General features: G+C 37.5%; 1 protein-coding gene across 6 annotated transcripts in view; it reads right to left on the bottom strand.

The window, feature by feature from the left end:
- The window catches only part of LOC126363457 (tumor susceptibility gene 101 protein), a 126,471-nt gene that overhangs the window by 11,214 nt on the left and 92,296 nt on the right, over positions 1-22,961 (bottom strand). For all 6 annotated transcript variants that reach the window (XM_050007969.1, XM_050007967.1, XM_050007968.1 and 3 more), the window contains 2 exons: positions 13,493-13,726; positions 5,010-5,143 (listed from right to left, as the gene is read on the bottom strand). In XM_050007969.1, coding sequence (XP_049863926.1) covers positions 5,010-5,143; positions 13,493-13,726 — 368 coding nt within the window. The remainder of the gene's footprint in view (positions 1-5,009; positions 5,144-13,492; positions 13,727-22,961) is intronic.

Here is a 22,961-nt window from a genome sequence, read left to right as displayed (position 1 = left end):
GTGATTCCTGATGCCCCAAGGAGATGGGCATCTACTTCTTGGCATACGTGGGGAGTTAATGGTGCAGGCATCAGCAGAGTGATCCCTGTGCGGTCAGGGGGCTACAACCAACAGGGTACCCCACCATTATGGACTGGCTCCCGTGCTGGATATCACATGCAAAAAGGGTGGAGATCTTACATACGTATAATGTTTCATTTCTTTTTGTAAATACACTACTGGCCATTAAACGACTGGCCATTAAATGTACAAAATCATGCAGTGTCATTCTGGAACTTCTGCCTCATTTCCATATCAATATCCACTTTTACTGAAGAAATGTATTTCTTGTATATTCCCTGCTTTGACAGTTCTGTGTACTCTTGTTTCCTTGGTAGGAGAATTCTTTCACTTCTTCCAATTATGTGTTGTTTTCAACTTCGAAGTGACATGTTAGCTGCCTGAGCCAATGTGCATTTGTTGTGCTCCTCATTTCACACAATTTTTGTGACACACACTGAAGCTGCAATGCTCATCTTTGATATGCTATTGCAAAATACGACACCAAATCAGCCAATTTGCAAAATCCATGTGATTTGCATGTTTACTTAGTTATATTTACATATATAACCTGACTCCTGGTATTTCTTTTGTCTACAAATAAAATCATGTGAGCCAGGTAAACCTGTTTCAGAAACTTAGGACCAAAGAACTGGCATAAAATTCAAATGTACTTTTCATGTTGATTTTATCAAAAATTGTTTGGTTGTTGTGATCTATTGAGTAGTGCTATCTTGTTAATTGTAAACATAACCCATGCTTTCCAGGATCATGATACAGTGCATAGCATTATATCGTCAATTATAAACTTAATCTGAGTTTTCAGAAACTTTTTACCACAGTAACCTCATTCTACATCAACTGTTCCCTAATTTATGTATTTACATGAAAAAGGCATATTTTTGAGAATTTGAGATGCTTGCAGAGGTTTCCTTACGTACAAGTGTTACACAAAATAAATCAGCATTTGTGATTTACAGTTACTATAAACAAGTAACATAATGTGTAACAGTACTTTGCTCTTTTAACAGAAGTGTGTACTGTCCGTATTTATTGTAAATTAATGCTGATGATGAATTTATTAGTGACCATAAACTGAAAAATGGTTCCGAGAATCAGAGAAATATGTACCAAGTTTTCCTTTTTTGTAAAAGATACTTGGTTTTGGCTGTAAATCTCTTTAATTCTAAAAGGCTACTGGTAAATACTTGCAGTGTATCAGAGTCATAAATTTAAAGAGAATCATCAAGCTTAGTTTAAAGTCGCATGTTTACAGTTCTGTAAGATATTACACCAGGCACAATGCAGTACCATTATATTTGCTGTTCCGGGCAGGTGGATGAGTTGCTTGCTATTAGTGAGGAGCTGTAAATTGCCTTCAATACTGTCAAGCGATAAAAATTTGCTGAGAATGGGTGTGTCGAGAGGGCTACAAGAGTAATGTAACAAAGGTACCACAACTACTATCTTGTGCTGTGGGTATTCTCTCTTCTGCAACAAATACAGGACCCCTCATTCTTGTGTACTTGACTGCAGGGCGTGTTTGTGGTAGGTCCAGGCATCCTGTATAGGGGAGACAGGGACCAGAGAGAATTCAATATGCTAAGCCCATTCGCTTAAAATACAGGTTTGAGGTGCTGTTATCCACTAAAACTGAAAAAGTGAGATTCAGTTAACCTTTTGCGGAACCTGCTGTGTCCTGTGTGAGGGGACAGCAAAAGCAAAGTGGTAGGGTCTATTAATCATTATATTCAAACGTATAGAGAATCATGGTACCCGTCAGGGAAATGGCAGTAAGAGATGGGAACGAACATCAGGTGCACTCAGTGATTAAGCCTCAAGACCTCCTTCAATATGTTGAAAAGGTTATTCTGGCAGCCACTGCGGGAACAGAATGCAACCAACTGCAGTCTGTGATGCATGTTGAAGCAAACAATGCTTGTTGTCTGGGCTCTGAGATCACACTTTTATCATTCCAGTGGCTACCAGAGAAGATTGAGAATACCCATCAAAGCTCCTAATCTGCAGCAAAGCGCTCAAAACTGATCATGGGCTCCTAGCTGAGCCGAATGGAAGGCCTGAATCAAATACTGTGAAGATTCTGAGAGAAGCTAGTCTGTGACTTCTTAGACCTACACCATAGGGTTCAGAACTGTAGGGTCTCCCCTAAATGTGCCAGTTGCACTACACATCATAGGCAGCTACCCAGGTAGCTGAAAATGTGTGGGGCCCAAACAGGTTTTTTCAAATTTTTTTTGGTGACTCACCATTCAATCCACATAATCAAAGCTGTAAGGAAACCCAGAAGTATCAGTGTAAGATCCAAAGGAAAGCTCTCCACAGGTAAGAGTATTCAAATTCTAGTAGTTAAATGCCAAACCATTCACAACATAGTGCCAGAGTTTGAATTGCACCTAAAAAGCAGTGGCATTCACATAAAATAAGGGGCAGCCAAACAAAAATGAGAGAGGTGGGAAAAGTAAATAAACTGTTTAATATTTCAAAAATAATCACCATAACTGTTAATACATTTATTCCACTTGAGACAAGACATCCAATGTGTCTATGGAAAAATGTTTATGGCTGCCTACGCAGAACCATGATTGTACCTCTTCCCAGCAAAGCTTCTATAATGTAGTCTAATCAATCATAGCAGTTTATGGACCACACCAGTGATCTGGAATGATGACTAGAATTATTTGTGAGTGAAGTGGTCATCATGATATTATTTTTTGAAGACTGAATATCCCATGAATAAACTTTGTGTGTCCTTAATGTAGAGGTTTTCATTACCTTCTACATCTTTATGCCATGTGTCATTGTTGGTTCTTCCGCCTTCAGGGACAGTTTCCTACCTCAAAGAAAAGAAGATAGCCTGAATCTCTATCTGCTCCTCTGTCTTCTCACAAATGTCCATTGACGGAATCTCACAGAAGGCATAAACCACGAAAGGTGTAAGACAGGTTTGCTCACTGTCACCTCTGTAAGTTAATATGTACATTGGCAAGAGAATGAGGGAAGTAAAGGACAATTTCAATATGGGAGTGGTTTATCATGGGCAGAAAATTAACAAGATAAAGCTTGCTAAGACTTAGTAGTAATGGCCAAAAGTGAACAAGAACTGAGTTGGGCACTTAATGAATGGAATAAGTGCAGAGTCATTGCTATAATATATGCATAAACAAAAAGGAAACTAACGTAATGATGTGCAACAGACGTACATGATGTGTGGCTAAGTAATAAACTTGAACAGGAGATTAATGAAGATGAGAAAGAATTTTGCTACCTACAAGTAGAATAGAGAGGACAAAAGGGGGAAAATGCAATAAAGACACAGTAGCAAGGATTTCACAAGGTGGGATATCTATAAAAAGAAGCAGTTGCTTATATCCAGAAATATGAACCTTGAGACCAGATACGGATTATTGAAAAGCTTTGTTTGAAGCATAACTCTTTATGGGTGTGAAATGTGTACAATAGGGACAAATCAAGTAATTGGAAGTGCCTGAAATGGGATTTCACAGGAGACTGTTGAAAATCTTGAGAGACGAAGTATGGAATGAAGAGGTCTAGAGAGGTGTGGTCCCAAATCAACAGGGAAGAAAGTCTAGAGTCATTGCTGATAATTTTAAGTGAAAATAATGAGGAAGGAACGAATTACAGGGATAGGCATAAAGAAAGTAAAGTCATATGGCGTGAATGGCTGGGAGACAATGAAAGGCAGGTTCAGAAAAGACTTCCTGACACAAATCTATACTCGATGTTAACAAATTTCTCTACTTCAAAAACTCTTTCCTTGCCATTGCCAGTCTACATTTTATATCCTCTCTACTTTGACTATCCTCAGTTATTTTGCTCCCCAAATAGCAAAACTCCTTTACTACTTTAAGTGTCTCATTTCCTAATCTAATTCCCTCAGCATCACCCGATTTAATTCGACTACATTCCATTATCCTCGTTTTGCTTTTGTTGATGTTCATCTTATATCCTCCTTTCAATACACTGTCCATTCCATTCAACTGCTCTTCCAGGTCCTTTGCTGTCTCTGACAGAATTACACAGTCATCAGCAAACCCCTGGTATAAACAAGGCTTTTTACATAATTTTTGCTTCTGGCAGAAATAAATTTTCTGCCAACATCACATAGGTGCAGAACACAGACTTCATGTTTTTTGCATGAGTATGATTCCAGCTTAAAGCTTATGCTTGTTTACAAGCCTCTGCCTTGTAGGTATCAACGGCAAACATGTTGAAGAGAACTTTTCCAATTGCCGGTTTTATCGTTTAGTGGTCCACTATTAATATTCAAACTATAAATAATATTTTTGATTTACCAGGAAACAACATTTTTAATTTATATTGTAAAACCACTGTCTATTGAATATGAATGCAGTATTTCAACAAACCTATGGAATAGACTGGATAGTTCTTTTGTTAGTCATTGCCAGAACTAAAAATTGTGTATGCTTCTGGGGACAACCAATCTATATATGGATTTACCTAAAATAATGCATACTAGACAATGATGCAATTTGATAAAAATACAAGTTATAACATTAGCAAATCAAAGTGAGCATCAAGTATGCTATCTTTTTACTTAAGTTGTGGACTTGGAAACAGTTTGTTTCATTTATACAGTAAAGCGGCAACCTTTGGTGCAGATATTTAACTTCAGAATTAATATGTAATTACAAGAGTGTACCCATTATTTTCTCTAAAACACCTGCTTTGTGTGTTAATCGAACAGGGAATAAAATATAAATGATCAAGCATTGATAGTGTTATAGGTCACACTTCCCCCAAATAATATATATATATATATATATATATATATATATATATATATATATATATATATATATATATAAGTATAAGTGAGAAGACACAAGAGCTTTTCTCTGTTGGCACCACTGCACCATGCATTATATACATAATACTAACATTTACATTATTAATATACAAGTACTTACTGCTTGTAAAGAGGGGCTGTTGTTGTTACAGCTTCATCAACATCAATAGCTTCTTGTTCAGATAATCGAGCAATAGCCTTCTCCAGTTCTTGTTCTTTGTCCTCCAGGACAGTTATGTTCTTATCAAGTTCAACCTGATGAAGTAAACAGATCTTTTATTTACGATTATTTTGCAGGAAATAAAATGGATATTTAGATAATTTAATTTTTCTTTCAAAATATATTATTAGTAATAAATTAACACATTAAATTTTAAATTATATTCCTTTTATAGTACCACAAGATGTTGCTCATTTGCAAATTTGTACTGGTTCAAATGGCTCTGAGCACTATGGGACTTAACTTCTAAGGTCACCAGTCCCCTAGAACTTAGAACTACTTAAACCTAACTAACCTAAGGACATCACACTCTCCCATGCCCGAGGCAGGATTCGAACCTGCGACCATAGCGGTCGCGTGGTTCCAGACTGTAGCGCCTAGAACTGCTCAGCCACCACAGCCGGAAATTTGTACTATTTTGTGGCGAATTTTTGAATTTAAGTTACTTAGCTTATTGATTTTATGCTTGTTGTTATACAGGCTGTAACAAAATGGCACGGCCATACAATCAGGAAACATTATTCACACATAGAAGAACCAAATATATTAAACGGATATGGGTCTGTAAACACTATATTTCCATGTTAGAGCTCATTTTTTACTTCTGTTCACAATCAGTCAGTGTTTGGGCCAGCACTGTTGGTGACTCTGCTTTCTCAGAGAATACTGTATGTGCTCTGGTTCTGGTAGAACATGTGCCTTTATGAGCATGACAAAATGTGTACTTTATACATTATGGAGCTCCTCCTTATTTCTGTGTTAATGTTTGTAGTCTTCTAAATAACAAATTCTGTGATGGATGGATAGGTAGACATGTACCATTCCTTGGCTTCCAAGTTCTCCAGACCAAAACCACTAGAGTTTTATTTGTGCGGGCACTTGAAACTCTTGTGTACAGAACTCCAATGCAAGACATGCAGAGTCTTCATACCCATATTGTGGAACGCTATGAAACAATACACATTCCTCCAGGAATACATAAGTGCATCAGAAATTCAATGTGAAGGTGATTTGATGCATGCATCCTTACTAAAGGAGGGCATTTTAAACATTTCAAGTAATAAACTGTTTCATTTAATGCTGGTATGTTCTGTTTCTATGTGTTTCCAATGATTAATGTGATTATGAAGAGAAGTACAAAACGAGTCATAAAATGGAAATAAAATGTTTCTGGAGCCATGTCCATATAACATTTTCTTTCTCTATATGTGAGAAATGTTCACTGAAAGTTTGGTTCTACCTTTTCGCTACTCCTAATACAGAATGTTTTTGAAAAATTTGTACACATGTAACCACAGTGATTAACAAAAGCTGAAGGGTAATATTATGAATGCAAAACAAACATACATAAATGAATAATAACATCATAAAATCCAACCTTTCCTTTAACAGCCCCTACTGCATGGAAAACTCTAATTAATAACATCACTAATTAAAGTTGGATACAGCAGCCAGAAGTACAACTCGACAAAAGTACCAAACATTTACATCACAGGCTTACAACAGTTGGACATTTACTTTGTAAATAAAAAGAACACAGACAAAATTAGTATTTGACCATGAATTATATACAGTCTATCTGACCTGTTATATCTGTACTGTGCATTACTTACCTAAGATGCAAATAAAGGGATCCACACATTTGGGAACATAGAAGTAGGATAGTGCCTAAAAATTAAATCCACAATGACTGTCACACCAGATCTAAGTTTCTACAAATAACAGAATATGAACCCAGGAGTGACTGATCTGTTCTACATCATCTTTATCATATCATCATCATCATCATCATCATCATCATCATCATCAACTGCTCCTGACTCCAGCAAGTTGGGTGTAATTGGATATGGGTGGGTAGAACATCCTAGAAGGAGCTCAAACATATTGGCTTGTTGCAATAACAATTATACATTTATTGCCATTGCCTTTCTCACAAATTATCATGAAATTTCCTGTCAGATACTTTCCCTGGTATAGCTATTTCAAAATACTGTATTAGGATTCTATGTAAAGACATTAGTTCCCTATTACCATGCCAGTATAGTCTTTCAAGCTCTATTATGCCATTTAAGATCCTTTCCAGGTGAAGCTACTGCCATGTTTCCACATATTAATTTATCCTTCAATTTTCTTGAAAGCAAGACTGGAGGAACTGCACTTCGTTTGCCTGGTGATGATTACTGGTATTGCGGTAACGACGCTATATCCAAGACAAGTTGCTGTTTGTAAATCTTTAAAATAATAGTAAAGTTTTGTAACGCAGTAACTGATGAATAATGTGACAGAATTTGGAAGTTATTTGCTTTCTGTTGGCAATTTCTTAAGAGAGGGTATCGTTTGAAGAGACAATTTTGTCTACATACTTGAAATTGTCATCTATAATGATCTTTTCATTTCCAACATTCAAAAGGATTTCTGGTCATTTCCACACCAACTCTTTGTTCTACTGATGATCACTACTATTTTTTGGAATTCAGTTTGCTGAAGATTAATTTGTAAAGAACTTCCATTTCACCCCATTACACAACATGATCAGCAAAAACTGAGGCATTTGTATTACGGTTCTTTTATTTTACTGCTTTTATTACTTTGTTCATTATACCAACGAAGAGATGTGGTGACAAGCAACATCCTAATTGGACTCTACTTTAAGTTTTAAACCATTTTCATCATCTCGCATGGATCTGTATGCACACTTATCATTTCTATACAGTTCTTCAGAACAAAAGATCAATATGTACTTTTTCTGTCACCAACATTTCCACATAATTTTTCATGGTACACAGTCTCATGCCTCTTCATTTTTAAGAATATAAGTATGATTCACTGGATTTTCTCACAGTGTTTTTCAAATAGCGTTCTCTCACCAAAAATGAGATCTATTGTTGATCTGTTAGTTCTATAACCATCCTGTTCCTCCTGCAATTAAGGTTTCATGGATTTCCTCAATCCATTCTGCGGGATGGACTCATCTTTTTAACCCACAAGTCAGAAGGTTTGCGCTTTTGTAGTTTACACATTTCTTTTAGTCACTGTTCTTAAACAATAGATTGATCATTACCAGTTCCAATCGCTGAGTATTTCAATATCTTTCCAGCTTTTATTAACCACTCACACTCCATATACTCTTTGTTTCCCATGTCTGTCAAATGTCTAACCTGTTCTTTTAATATATAATGGCACTTAAGGTTATTTCTGGTAGAACAATTTGATATTTTGAATGAAAAGCAAACAAGGGAAACAAAATGAAATCTGTCTTCTTTTGCACCCTCGAAGCATTATTTTACTTCATCATTCCACTGCATTTTTTCTTTTGTTTATCTTATATTGTTTTGGCATCTATATAATGACATACCTGTTCCTACTACTAACTCTGAAAGAGTATCCCACACTTCATTTAAGGACCTTAGCTCATCTTTCGATAAGCTGTGAATCTGGTCTCTTAACTCTTCTGTTACACTCATTTGAGAGTGTAATGAAGTTTCAGTTTTTTGCTATCTTCTATTACAGTCTTTCTGTTTCTTCACATTGCAATATCTGCAACTAACAGTCTGTTATTTACATGTAAGTATTATTTTGATATCAATGATAGTTTTCCAAATTGCTAGGTCTTATTACTGAAACTTCCAGAGTGGTGTATAAATAATGGAAGGAGTAAAGGTAACCTCTCAGCATACAGCTGAGGCATTTAGTGAATGATAGGAACATAAACAAGACTGTTCTTGTTACTAATCTTTCTTACAATGTCCTCTACTGGGGGTATCATGCTAACAAAACATTGTGTATGTGAGGTCTTTTTTTTATTATTATTATTTAATTGAATTACTTCCTCATGTTCCAATCCCTTTCACAATCTAATCCATTGTATCTCAATTCATCATCCCACATAACTGTTTTAGAGCAACATGGCAGTTTTTTATACCTACATTTAATTTTCTTTCCTACGTTTGATTCCTTTATCAGCAAGTCAGAAGAAGGAAATCTCAAACTGCTCATTTAGGACCCTGTCCTCGAGAATAATGTAAAAATTTTCCAGTTCTCATTAATGACCCTTACACTTCAACTGTATAGAAAAAGTATAAATACATAGTATAAGGAGGGAGGAATACAGATTTATTCTTTTCAAATGAAGCTGAATATTCACCTTCATGCTGCTCAAGTAGACAACGAAAAACTTTTCAAATAAGAGAAAAAAATATCTTTATACAGGTGTAACCTTTATTTTTGTCTTGTAAAATTTAATGGAACTACATAACTTACATTACAGATACTTACGCATATCATTATCAGTGAAGAAAAAAGTGTACTAAATTTTCTAAAGGAAACATATGGGGTTAAAAAGTACCTTGTTGAAAAGAATCACAATGGTACAAAATCATGACTTTATTAACTTGGGTACTCTGATCATGGACCTTGCCGTTGGTGGGAAGGCTTGCATGCCTCAACGATACAGATAGCCATACCGTAGGTGCAGCCACAATGGAGGAGTATCTGTTGAGAGGCCAGACAAACGTGTGGTTCCTGAGGAGGGGCAGCAACCTCTTCAGTAGTTGCAGGGTAACAGTCTGGATGATTGACTGATCTGGCCTTGTAACACTATCCAAAATGACCTTGCTGTTCTGGAACTGCTAACGGCTGAAAGCAAGGGGAAACTACAGCCATAATTTTTCCCGAAAGCATGCAGCTTTACTGTATGGCTAAATGATGATGGCGTCCTCTTGGGTAAAATATTCCGGAGGTAAAATAGTCCCCCATTCGGATCTCTGGGCGGGGACTACTCCAGAGGACGTCGTTATCAGGAGAAAGAAAACTGGCATTCTACAGATCAGAGCGTGAAATGTCAGATCCATTAATCGGGCAGGTAGGTTAGAAAATTTATAATCGGAAATGGGTAGGTTAAAGTTAGATATAGTGAGAATTAGTGAAGTTCGGTGGCAGGAGGAACAAGACTTATGGTCAGGTGAATACAGGGTTATAAACACAAAATCATATAAAGGTAATGTAGGAGTAGGTTTAATAATGAATAAAAAATAGGAGTACGTGTAAGCTACTACAAACAGCATAGTGAACGCATTATTGTTGCCAAGATAGACACGAAGCCCATGCCAACTACAGTAGTACAAATTTATATGCCAACTAGCTCTGCAGATGACGAAGAAATTGATGAAATGTATGATAAGATAAAAGAAATTATTCAGGTAGTGAAGGGAGATGAAAATTTAATAGTCATGGGTGACTGGAATTCGAGAGTAGGAAAAGGGGGAGAAGGAAACGTAGGTGAATATGAATTGGGGCAAAGAAATGAAAAAGGAAGCTGCCTGGTAGAATTTTGCGCAGAGCGTAACTTAATTATAGCTAACACTTGGTTCAGGAATCATGAAAGAAGGTTGTATACATGGAAGAACCCTGGAGATAGTAGAAGATATCAGATAGTTTATATAATGGTAAGACAGAGATTTAGGAATCAGGTTTTAAATTGTAAGACATTTCCAGAGGCAGATGTGGACTCTGACCACAATCTATTGGTTATGAACTGTTGATTAAAACTGAAGAAACTGCAAAAATGTGGGAATTTAAGGAGATGGGACATCGATAAACTGAAAGAACCAGAGGTTGTACATGGTTTCAAGGAGAGCATAAGGGAACAATTAACAGGAATGGAGGAAAGAAATACAATAGGAGAAGAATGGATAGCTTTGAGGGATGAAATAGTGCAGGCAGCAGAGGATCAAATAGGCAAAAAGACGAGGGCTAAGAGACCCTTGGGTAACAGAAGAAATATTGAATTTAATTGATGAAAGGAAAAAATATAAAAATGCAGTAAATGAAGCAGGCAAAAAGGAATACAAACGTCTCAAAAATGAGATCGACAGGAAGTGCAAAATGGCTAAGCAGGGATGGCTAGAGGACAAATGTAGGGATGTAGGGGCTTATCTCACTAGGGATAAGATAGGTACTGCCTACAGGAAAATTAAAGAGACCTTTGGAGAAAGGAGAACCACTTGCATGAATATCAAGAGCTCGGATGGAAGTTCTACGCAAAGAAGGGAAAGCAGAAAGGTGAAAGTATATAGAGGGTCTATACAAGGGCAATGTACTCGAGGACAATATTATGGAAATGGAAGAGGATGTAGATGAAGATGAAATGGGTGATGTGATACTGCGTGAAGAGTTTGACAGAGCACTGAAAGACCTGAGTCGAAACAAGGCCCCCGGAGTAGACAACATTCCATTAGAACTACTGACAGCCTTGGGAGAGCCAGTCCTGAGAAAACTCTACCATCTGGTGAGCAAGATGTATGAGACAGGCGAAATACCCTCAGACTTCAAGAAAAATATAATAATTCCAATCCCAAAAGAAAGCAGGTGTTGACAGATGTGAAAATTACTGAACTATAAGTTTAATAATCCATAGCTCCAAAATACTAACGTGAATTCTTTACAGACGAATGGAAAAACTGATAGAAGCCAGCCGGGGGGAAGATCAGTTTGGATTCCGTAGCAATGTTGGAACACATGAGGCAATACTGACCTTACGACTTATGTTAGAAGAAAGATTAAGAAAAGGCAAACCTACATTTCTAACATTTGTAGACTTAGAGAAAGTTTTTGACAATGTTGACTGGAATACTCTCTTTCAAATTCTGAACGTGGCAGGGGTAAAATTTAGGGAGCGAAAGGCTATTTACAATTTGTACAGAAACCAGATGGGTAGTTATAAGAGTCGAGGGAGATGAAAGGGAAGCAGTGGCTGGGAAGGGAGTGAGACAGGGTTGTAGCCTCTCCCCGATGTTATTCAATCTGCATATTGAGCAAGCAGTAAAGGAAACAAAAGAAAAGTTCGGAGTAGATATTAAAATCCATGGAGAAGAAATAAAAACTTTGAGGTTCGCCGATGACATTGTAATTCTGTCAGAGACAGCAAAGGACTTAGAAGAGCAGTTGAACGGAATGAACAGTGTATTGAAAGGAAGGTATAAGAAGAACCTCAACAAAAGCAAAACGAGGATAATGGAATGTAGTCGAATTAAGTCGGGTGATGCTGAGGGAATTAGATTAGGAAATGAGACACTGAAAGTAGTAAAGGAGTTTGGCTATTTGGGGAGCAAAATAACTGAAGATGGTCAAAGTAGAGAGGATATAAAATGTAGACTGGCAATGGCAAGGAAAGTGTTTCCGAAGAAGAAAAATTTGTTAACATCGAGTATAGATTTAAATGTCAGGAAGTCGTTTCTGAAAATATTTGTACGGAGTGTAGCCATGTGTGGAAGTGAAATGTGGACGATAAATAGTTTGGACAAAAAGAGAATAGAAGCTTTCGAAATGTGGTGCTACAGAAGAATGCTGAAGATTAGATGGGTAAGTCACATAACTAATGAGGAGGTATTGAATAGAATTGGGGAGAAGAGGAGCCTGTGGCACAACTTGACTAGAAGAAGGGATTGGTTGGTAGGACATGTTCTGAGACATCGAGGGATCACCAATTTAGTATTGGAGGGCAGTGTGGAGGGTAAAAATCATAGAGGGAGGCCTAGAGATGAATACACTAAGCAGATTCAGAGGGATGTATGCTGCAGTAGGTACTGGGAGATGAAGAAGCTTGCACAGGATAGAGTAGCATGGAGAGCTGCATCAGACCAGTCTCAGGACTGAAGACTACAACAACAACAATTCTGACAACCCAAATACAGGGTACGCTGACAACCCAAACTAATACAGTCATGATTTTGTACCAGGTACTTTAATACCATATGTTTCCTTGAGAAAAATCACTATATTTTTTTAAATTAATTTACATATTCAATTTCATAAATTCCATCATGAAAGAAAACTTTCAGGAACATGGACTAGACAATTTATACATAAACAGGCAGAAGCAGCCCTGCAGCTTGTTTCTGTAAAGCATACTAACAACAAATTACGACTAGTGCTAATCTACTCTCACTGCTAATTATGAAAATTAGATTTGGATTTTACATATATCAGATGAAAAGTAACTACTTTGGGAGAAAAAGAACCACTGCTCTTTTTCATACACTACCCAGCTGATGTTTCTCTCTACAAGTTAATACTAAGAATCTGTCTACATACTAGACTGTATTAACTTGAATGTATATCCATAAGTCCAAATATTCTGTTAAATTATTTTGTTTTTGAATATCTGTGGATTCCCAATTTCCTACATTTTTCTACCAACAGCCTGCTAAAAACTTTAAAGACTTTTGCATCAGAATATAAACCTCTGTACTGAACCTTAGACATGTAAGTGCAAATCCTCATGGCAAATGTATGAGAAAGAAATTAAAACTTTTGCTAAAGAACAGTCTAAGAGAAAAAAGTACAGTGTAAATCAGTTAACTTGTCTCTTAAATGACCCACTTTACCTGTTCCTTCTCCAATCTTGTTATAATGTCATCAAGTTTATTTTTGCCCTGAGTTAGTTCCTGCTGGGTACGAGTCAGAGTTTCTATCTCAGCCTGCATTTGAGAGAACTGTTCTCGAAGTCTACGGCGCACTTTATCTTCAACAGCGGATAGCAAAGAAGCTCTGATGTGTTCTTCTGTGATGGTTCCAGTTGTTCCACCAGAATTCCCCGAAGAGTTTGTGGGTGGAGAGGACTGTAAATTAAGCAAAAGTATGTCATAAATAATGGTGAATTGAAAAGCCTTGACAGCAGAACAATACTACTACTACTACTACTACTACTACTACTACTAAATAATAATAATAATAATAATAATAAACTTCACAGAAGAGACTGCTCAAGACTGGTAGATGGCCTTAATCCGTCCACTGCAGAAAGCTGGAGACAAAACCGATGTGAACAATTACAGAGGCATTTCTCTCCTATTGGTCACCTATGAAATTTTATCAAAAAGAATTATTAGCTTGGGCAGACCAGCAACTACTCAACTTTCAAACTGGTGAATATCAATGTGATTTTAGAAAGAATAAATCATGTTTAAAATAGATTGTCAGCCAAAAGTCAAAAATAATGTATCTGAAAAGAAGATCTACAATTTTGTTAATCATTTACGTTAAGTTCAGGGAAGCTTATGACTCACGTGAAAGAAAGTCACTGTTCGAAATACTCAATGTACTGGGCTTAGAAAGCAAAATTATAGCTCTAATTAAGTGAGTACAAAAACCAATTGTAAAGTGAAATTCCTAGAAGTTTTGAGATCAAAATTGGAGTGCGGCAGGGAGATGGTCTCTCCTTTCTTCTCTCTAATTGTATTCTAGAAAAATTCATAAGGGAAGAGAGAATGTCATTAGGAGAAAGTAAATATTAGATTACAAAAGGAACAGTCTAAAAATAGATGGATGACCTAACTACCTTTTTTTAGATTCAGTGGAAACAACCACTAGACAATTAGAATTGCTTAAAACAATCTGGAAAAGCAAATCTTGTTTGAGAAAATCAAATTTATGACAAGCATGAAGGCAGCCTCAAATGTAATTTTTGGGCATTTTTTAATATAAACATGAAAGCTTCCTGAAATAATGTTTTATTAATTAATCAGTACATATTACCCCAGAACCCATTATCACCACTGATTACAATACAAAGGAGTAAACAAAAAAACTGTCGATATCAATTTAGATATCTCAACATGTACCCTTAAACTGACATCAACACACAGTATGAAGTCTAAATGTACAATTACTCCTTCACTTTCTTCACAAAGCTACAGTTTCTTATACATGTTCCATGTCTGGCATTGATAAGTGATTTTGTGAAACCATCGGCTAACATTTCTTCAGAAGCAGATTTTTAACATCAATTACACCTGACTCCAAGGGCTTTCTTAAAAAAGGATACTTTATATGTTTGGATCTACAGTTTGTAACTAGATTCTTGGCTAACTGAATCATTCCTTTATTATTACAGTATGACTTTATGACATTGGTTGTATCACTTTGAGACTGGCACTTTCTATCTGATTGTCCGTTTGCGTATGGTACTTGGTTTTTCAGTTTTCGCCATGTGTATGAAAGAAGCAGGCCTATTACAAATGTGAATCTTTCCTTGTTTGTTTAGATGTAAACGATGAGTTTTAGATTCGTTTCTTTTCAGGTGTTCGATTTCGAAATTCACAGATAATCTCCTCCTACACGCGCCTGTGGCAGTGTTGATTTTTTCTAACATAATGTGGTTTGCAGCTTTGATTTTTCCATTTAGAACTTGTACATCATATCTAAGAGGTATTGGATGAATTGTTACATTTGTTTTTTGCGTGAGTTTAAGTATGTATTCCAAAGAATCTTTCACGTTCTTCTGCAATTCTTCCACAGGTTTATCAGTGTCATTTGTGCCACAAATAATGATTAAAGCATCGTTGATGAAGAAGTTATCATTTAATTTGTCTGCGTTTTTCACAACTTCCTTAATTGGTGCCCCTGGTTTTATAATACTTTGCACACGAAATTTTTTGGGTATTTCGTCTTGTAGTATACTCCCACAGTTTCTGCCATGACCATCACTTAAAACAAGAACTTTATTTCCTTTTGCAGCAGTTGTTTGAGGCCTAACAGATCGCGAGTTTTCACACAAATCATGGTTACGGTGTTTCACTCCATTTTGCTCATTATGAGGTATTTGTGCTTTTGAATCCTTGATTTTAAACTTCATAGCACTGTTTTCTTCTTGCTTCTTGGAACACTTTTTTAACTTTGTTCTTGATCACTTGAGACCACTCGTCAGAAAAGGGCATGGTTTCTGGCGGAATTTTTAGCGCACTTTTCTTTATCAGCGGTCCACATTTTGGTGTTTGAAGTTTAGTAATTTCCTTTTTTAATGTACTGATAATACACTGGATACTCGTTCGTGTAGTTTCATTTCCTTTTTTAGTGTACTGATAATAGACTGGATACTCGTTCGTGTAGTTTCAATATTTCATCCTTACAATTTGCACACGGTTTCTTTTTACTGGCAATATTTACATTATTCCTAGGAGAAGCACGACATACTTTTGCACTGGCTGCCATCTTCACACATACTATAGATTCTGTCTCCATTTGCCCACACAAATCAGAATGTACTAAGTCTGAGATGTGTTTAAAATATCTTTAGCTGGGTTTGAGTGGAAGATTTGAGTATTTTCCCACAATGCATAACTTAAGGCGATCCTTTATCACAATAAGTTCATTTAGTCCCATTGAAATCTTTGATAATTTCTGTATACTTTTGCAATTCATATGTCCTTGCCAATGATGCCATAAGATTCAACTATCTTTTGTATAGTTGCACCGTTTCACTTCATTTGTATTCAAACAATAGATTCCACTCTTAGGCTTTGCTTTGGCAATTAGTTCACCTTCTGTGTTGTAGATGAATCCACCTTTTTGGTTAAAAATGACTTTATACCCTTTGTTTACAATTTTACTAACAGAGTAAATTTACAAGTGAGTCTGAAGTATGAATCACATCAGCTGTATCTTCTTCTATAGTTTTATCACCAGTATAGAAGGTCAGATTAACACTTCCAGTAGTCTCTGCTACTAAGCCATCACCTCCCACAATGGCCGCTGAACTATCAAATGGCTTGGCATTATGAAGCTTCCTTCCATCATTTGAAATATGAGTCAAGGCACAGGATACTGCTTAACATCAGCTGCACAAAAAACTTTCTTTTGATTTGACTGTTTCCTAAATACATATATGTCATCATCATTTTTTGACAAGCTTTCTCCTTTTACATCTTTGTTAGAGGAATTGTTAGCAGAATGATTTAGTTTGTTGCACTTGTACCATTTAATAACGCATTTTGTAGGCCTCTGTTTAATTGCATGTACAGCAGATTCTTCATTTCCATTTGGGTCTTTAGGTTTGATGTCTTGTAACAGTTTCACTTTAATACCATCTCCTGATACATGTACAAATGTTTTCAAGTGCCACTATAATAGGCCGATAATGATCAGGTAATCCAGCCAGGAGCAAAGTTCCTATCCAGTCCTCGCTTACCAGAAACTTCATTTCATTTAACTTAAATGTGATCATTATTATTCAATTGGCGTAGTCATCTATGACTTGCATTTATCTAATTTGGTTGTGATTAATATCTAAGCAAGCCCACTCCACGTAAGAGTCCCGAGTCTTCAAATGCCTTTTACAAGGCTGTCCAAGCTTCTGCTGCCATATTTGTGTCCCTTATATGAGGATACTTCATCTTGTTGATGGACAGTATAATATGTGAATGTGCCTTTTTTGTCTCTCTTCTTCCAAAAATTTTCTCCTCTTGTCAGATGCAAAGGAGGATTTTCTACACCATCCTATAATTTGTCATGGACAAAATACACCTTCATGGCAAATTTTCTTATTGAATCATTTTCATGCCCCATCAGCTTTTCAACCACTGGAAGTTCAGTTAGGGCTGTACCACCCATTTTTAGCCTTGAGTGAGGAAAAAAAGTTGGCAGTCTGCACACATGAATGATCAATCAACAAAAAATTAATGATCAGCATACACATAACTTCCAAACCGGCTCTGGACTTCCATACACGACTTCAATTGTAATATTTATAAAATCTCACTTTCACACCAGTGTCTGGGCTCAATCTTTTGTTCCGCATTTTTTAAGAAAAGCATGAAATTTTTCTGAAATAACATTATTTATTGATCAGTACGTGAATAACAACTACACACCTCAAAATGCATAATCACCACCAAGTAATTACAACACAATGGAGTAAACAATAAAATCTGTCTACATCAATTTACATATCTCAACAATAAAAATGGAATAAGGAGAAATTGAGAGAACTAACACATTCAAGTATCTAGGAGAGGTAATTAAACACGATATTTTGGAGAAGGAAGCCATTAAGGCAAGAGTTACTAAGACAAAAACAGCATATTACCTACCTAAGGAAATATATAATAAGAAATCAGAACCCATCAATGCTAAACTTAAACCCTAATCTACAATGATTCATTCCGAAGCACTTCATGCAGCAGAATGTTTAACCCTGAACAGAGAGGTGATGAGGGAAGCACTGGAAATCACAGAAAGAAAAATAACAAGGTAAATTTTGCGACTTGTTAAAGATCAAACGTAATACAGAAGACATCATAATAGTGAATTTTATATATTGAAGAAATTACAGGCATATTAGGAAAAGAAGACCATCTTTCTACAGCCACATCCAGACTGACAAAAATACTGTTCAAACAATGGAAAATCCAGGATGGAATATAACAACACCAGAAAAGAAAAGTTGCTACTCACCATATAGCAGAGATGCTGAGTCACAATAGGCACAAACAAAAAGATTCACACAATTATAGCTTTTGGTCATTAAAACCTTTGCCAGCAGTAGACACACACACACACACACACACACACACACACACACACACACACACACACACACACACACACACACACACACACACAAAAAACCATGCGCACACACACACACTCACGCACACACAACTAGCAAACACGTCTGCAGTCTCAGAGAGCTGAAATCACACTGGCAGTGTGCTCACAACTGTTACAGCATTTATTTGAAGGAAACCTGATTTGCATCCTTACAGTGGCATTACTAGCACTACTCAAATGCAACTGCGATGAAATCTGTATAGACATGTTTCAGATATAGAAACAGTTGACCAACATTAGTTTATATTACACATCTCCTCCTTAGTGTTGCGATTTTTTTCCCCCATCAGTGTACTGTGTGTGTTGCTTTCCCAACTTAATAGAAAGCAGGAGATAAGTAACATCTGAAGATGCTACTTTACCAGTAGGAATGTTAAATAAAACATTTTTATCAATACTAACATTAAATGGATTGAGGGTATTTTTAACTGCTTTAATAACGCTGTGAGGGAGCTGCAGTTTTGGGACCGAATGGCTATGTGTCTCGACAACTGCTGGCATAGAAACAAAATCATGACAACACTAAGTTTTGCCTACCTTTGCTAAGGCAACGCTATTCCATCATAGTCACAATAAAATTATCTCAGTTTTTTACATGATGATATAAGGAAATCTGAAGAGGGCAGTTTACTCATACACAGTTGCTTGTTACCACCTGAAAACCTCTCATTATTGCCTGGTAAAGGATAGGCAACCATACTTCCGCATTTTATTTATATCTTTTACTCTTGATTGGTGCTAAATTTTTCAGAAAGTGTAACTACGGAAAAAATCTCATTAAATAAATTTTAATTAAAAACAGTTTAGCAGGGATATGGGGTGGCAACCCTGGCACTTCAGAATTGCATAAGTGGGAATGCTTTGTACAATGTATCATCTGTTCCCATAAAAACCCAGCTTAAACCTCCAGAAGACCCTGTGTCCCACGTACCTATCCCCTTGTTGTTCACATTCCAGTACCAAACATGTCTATCCTGGCAAAGGGTCTGTAAGTCCTTACCCCTTCTCTATCCCCCCCCCCACACACACACACACTCTCTCTCACACCTCCAGCACAACTTCCTGACACTGCACTTAACACCCTTATCCTGCCCCTAGCATGCTCCATCTGGCATCATTAGCCTCGTGTGTGTGTGTGTGTGTGTGTGTGTGTGTGTGTGTGTGTGTGTGTGTGTGTGTGTCCGAAAGCTTTAATATTTCAGCAGTCTTTTTCGTTATGTCTGTCTGCAACTCAATGTCTCCTCCATACAAAGCTCACTTACATTTCAATGAAATTAAAAAGCACAGGGCTTAAAAGCAAAATGACAAAAGGAAATGGCAAAAAGAAAAGTCAATAAAAATTATACAGCCAAACAATCTGACAATTCTGAACATTAAAAGAATATGAAAAACAGATCGCTGAGGTAACATACAGTTAGATCTGCCTGCAGGAAAGTATTTAGCAATCTTTACAATTGTTGTGGTTTGCCAATAAAGGAAGTGTGTGATCAATTGAACTTTGCAGCAAGGACCTAATAGGACATACATCTGGATTTTAAATTTCTATGCATTAAGTCCATTCTGTTATTTTTTAGTAGATTGGATTGGTTGCAGATCTGGTGTAGCACCAGAAAAATAAAATGAAATTAAACGTTAATCATTTGCACACTGATGTTCTGAGATGGGAGGAATGTTAAGGTTTAAAAGAACTAGCAAGAGCTCTCATGGACAAGTACTCAAAAAATGGCAAACTAAAACAAAATATACATGAACTGCTGTTAATCATTTGTGGGGAGTAATGCAAGCCTTGTTTCAAATTCAGAGAACTATTTGCTATAAGACTTCTTCAGTAGGTCAGTGGATCAGTTCAGTATTGTACTGGCACTAAATTTAAGTTACTACAAGATTTACAGAAAGAATTAACACAAATATACAAAAGTGAACCAGTCCAGATAGCCACGCACATTAGATTCCCTGCTTCCAGGACACAAGGAGAAGCTTTGGGCCTATCTCAAATCAGCCCAGTGGATTAATGACAGGAACCAGTTTGTCAGCCAGCCTGGATGGGGTTGTTAGGTTTCCCACATACACTTAGATAAATGCCAAACTAGTTCACAGGTTCTGCCTCATTTACATGATGTGCTAAAACTTTCACAAACAGTGTCACACTTGACTATGCAATTTACACCAGATGCATACGAAGAGTTGGGTAGCTTTGGGGGAGGAGAACAGACAGCGAGGTCATTGGTCTCATTGGATTAGGGAAGGAAGTCGGCTGTGCCCTTTGAAAGGAACCATCCCAGCATTTACCTGGAGCGATTTAGGGAAATCATGGAAACCCTAAATCAGGATGGCCAGATGCGGGATTGAACCATTATCCTCCTGAATGCAGACAGAAGAGGTAGATGGATTCCTCCCTGGAGAGAGCTGACAGTGGTTTTAAAATGCCTTTGGGAGCGTCGACTCCATCCTAATATTAGCCTATGTACAGGTATGATTCTCCATGAAAATTGGAGAACTTGGAACTGGCAGGCTGTACGACACTGGAATGAATGAACGGATGGGTTGATGGATGGATAAAAAAGTGAAGAACATATTGAACATAATGAAAAAAATTGTCCATTTCTGGAAAGAAAAATACAATTACCAGAAAAACTGTTACTGACAACTCTAAAATAAGTACCGGCTTAATAGCAGAGGTATTTAACATAACATGTATCACATAGTGAGCAACTGAAATAGGGAATAGTGTACGTAAAAGATCTTCACAACCCTTTACTAAACGAACAATTGGAGGCAAAAGTAAAAGAGAATAAGCTTTCGTTGTGAGAGGATTTCAGGATTCGGGATTTATGGGACTGGTATATCATGGCAAATGCAAACACTATTCCTCCATAATGGAGAAGTAATGGTAGAATCAACAGATGGTTTGAAGACATAACTGTAATCTGGACCACATTATCCACTAACAATTAGTTGGTTTTGTTTTGCTTTAGGTGCAAAAAACAACTGCGGTCAAATGTGCCCAAGTCAAAACTATAGCACACAAAGACAGAGAGGAGTTAAAAAATGGCTATACATCAGTCCAAATTGGCATAAGAGAAGACAGCTAAATAAAGGGACATGGAGAAGGGGCTAAAAGAGACTATGCAGAAATAGAGGTCCAAAACTAGAAATTAAATGGCCTTCACCATATTGCTTTGGCAGATAAAAAGTAAAACATGGTTGACAGCCCGCATGTCATTTGCTAAAATGGTCAAAAACTCAAGACGGCAAACCCAAGCGGGAACGTAAACAGTTGAAAATTAGAATTTTGTCAGGAAGTGGCAGACAGTTAAAACTTGGGCACAAGGTGTAAAAAGTGGTGGAATAGTGCCACTTATCAAATGACGATGGCTAAAAAGGCAGTGCCCAATACGCAGCCTAGTTAAAATGATCTCCTCCTGATGGGAGCGTTGAGAGGTAGTCTTCCAAGCCGCCGGGAGACGCTTAATAAGCTGGAGCTTATTCCTGTGCAGGGAGGACCATTAGCGATGCCAAGGGGATACCACCTCTTGACAAACAGCAACACATGGATCATTGGAGGGAATATAGGAACAAACGGGCTGAGGTACAAGGATTGCAGCCTTGGCACCAGCATCAGCAGCCTCATTTCCTGGCAGACCGACATGACAAGGAACCCACATAAACATCACAGTGGCTCCACCAAGAGTGAAGCAAGTGACAGTTTTCCCAGACCCGCTGCACTAAGGGATGGGCAGTGTACAATGCAAACAGGCTTTGAAGGGCACTGGGTGAGTCTGAGCAGAGGATGCAATTGAGAAGTCTGTGTCATTGGATGTACTCCATGGCATGATACAGGGTGAAGAGCTCAGCTGTAAATACTGAGCAGTGTGCTGGAAGCCGATATTGAAAGACATGGGTGCCAAAGACAAAGTCACACGCGACCCCAGGGTCAGTCCAAGAGCCATCAGTGTGTACAAAGGTTCTAATGCGAAGTTCCTTGCGTAAGTCACAACACTGAAGGTGATAGAGTGAGGCTGGAGTAGTGTCCTTAGGAAGGAATGAAAGCTGAGGTTAACATGGGCTACTTCGCGAAGCCAAGGTGGTGGAGGGTTCACACCCACCAGGAAAGTTACAGGTAGTGTGAAGTTAAGTCGCGGACTCCAGGAGGGAACAGAGAAGAGGGACACACCCCATACTGGCGATCAGAGGAATCATTGAAGATGGAGGCATAGGATGGGTAGCCACGCATGGCAGACAAACGGTATGCATACCTGCTGAAGAGAAACTCATGGTGGCACGACAGTGGTAGTTCAGCAGCTTCAGCATACAGGCTCTCAACTGGGCTATTGTAAGAGGCGCCAGTGGCCAAACGGATGGCACGACGGCGGATAGTGTTGAGACGGCATAAGAGGGATGGATGGGCAAACGCACAAACAAAGCACCCATAGTCAAGTTTCGAATGGACAAGAGACTGGTTCAAAT

This window comes from Schistocerca gregaria, chromosome 1 (genome assembly GCF_023897955.1).
Source record: "Schistocerca gregaria isolate iqSchGreg1 chromosome 1, iqSchGreg1.2, whole genome shotgun sequence".
NCBI lineage: Eukaryota > Metazoa > Arthropoda > Insecta > Orthoptera > Acrididae > Schistocerca > Schistocerca gregaria.
The sequence above is the reverse complement of the archived record's forward strand: the minus strand, read 5'-3'. Positions and strand labels throughout refer to the sequence as shown.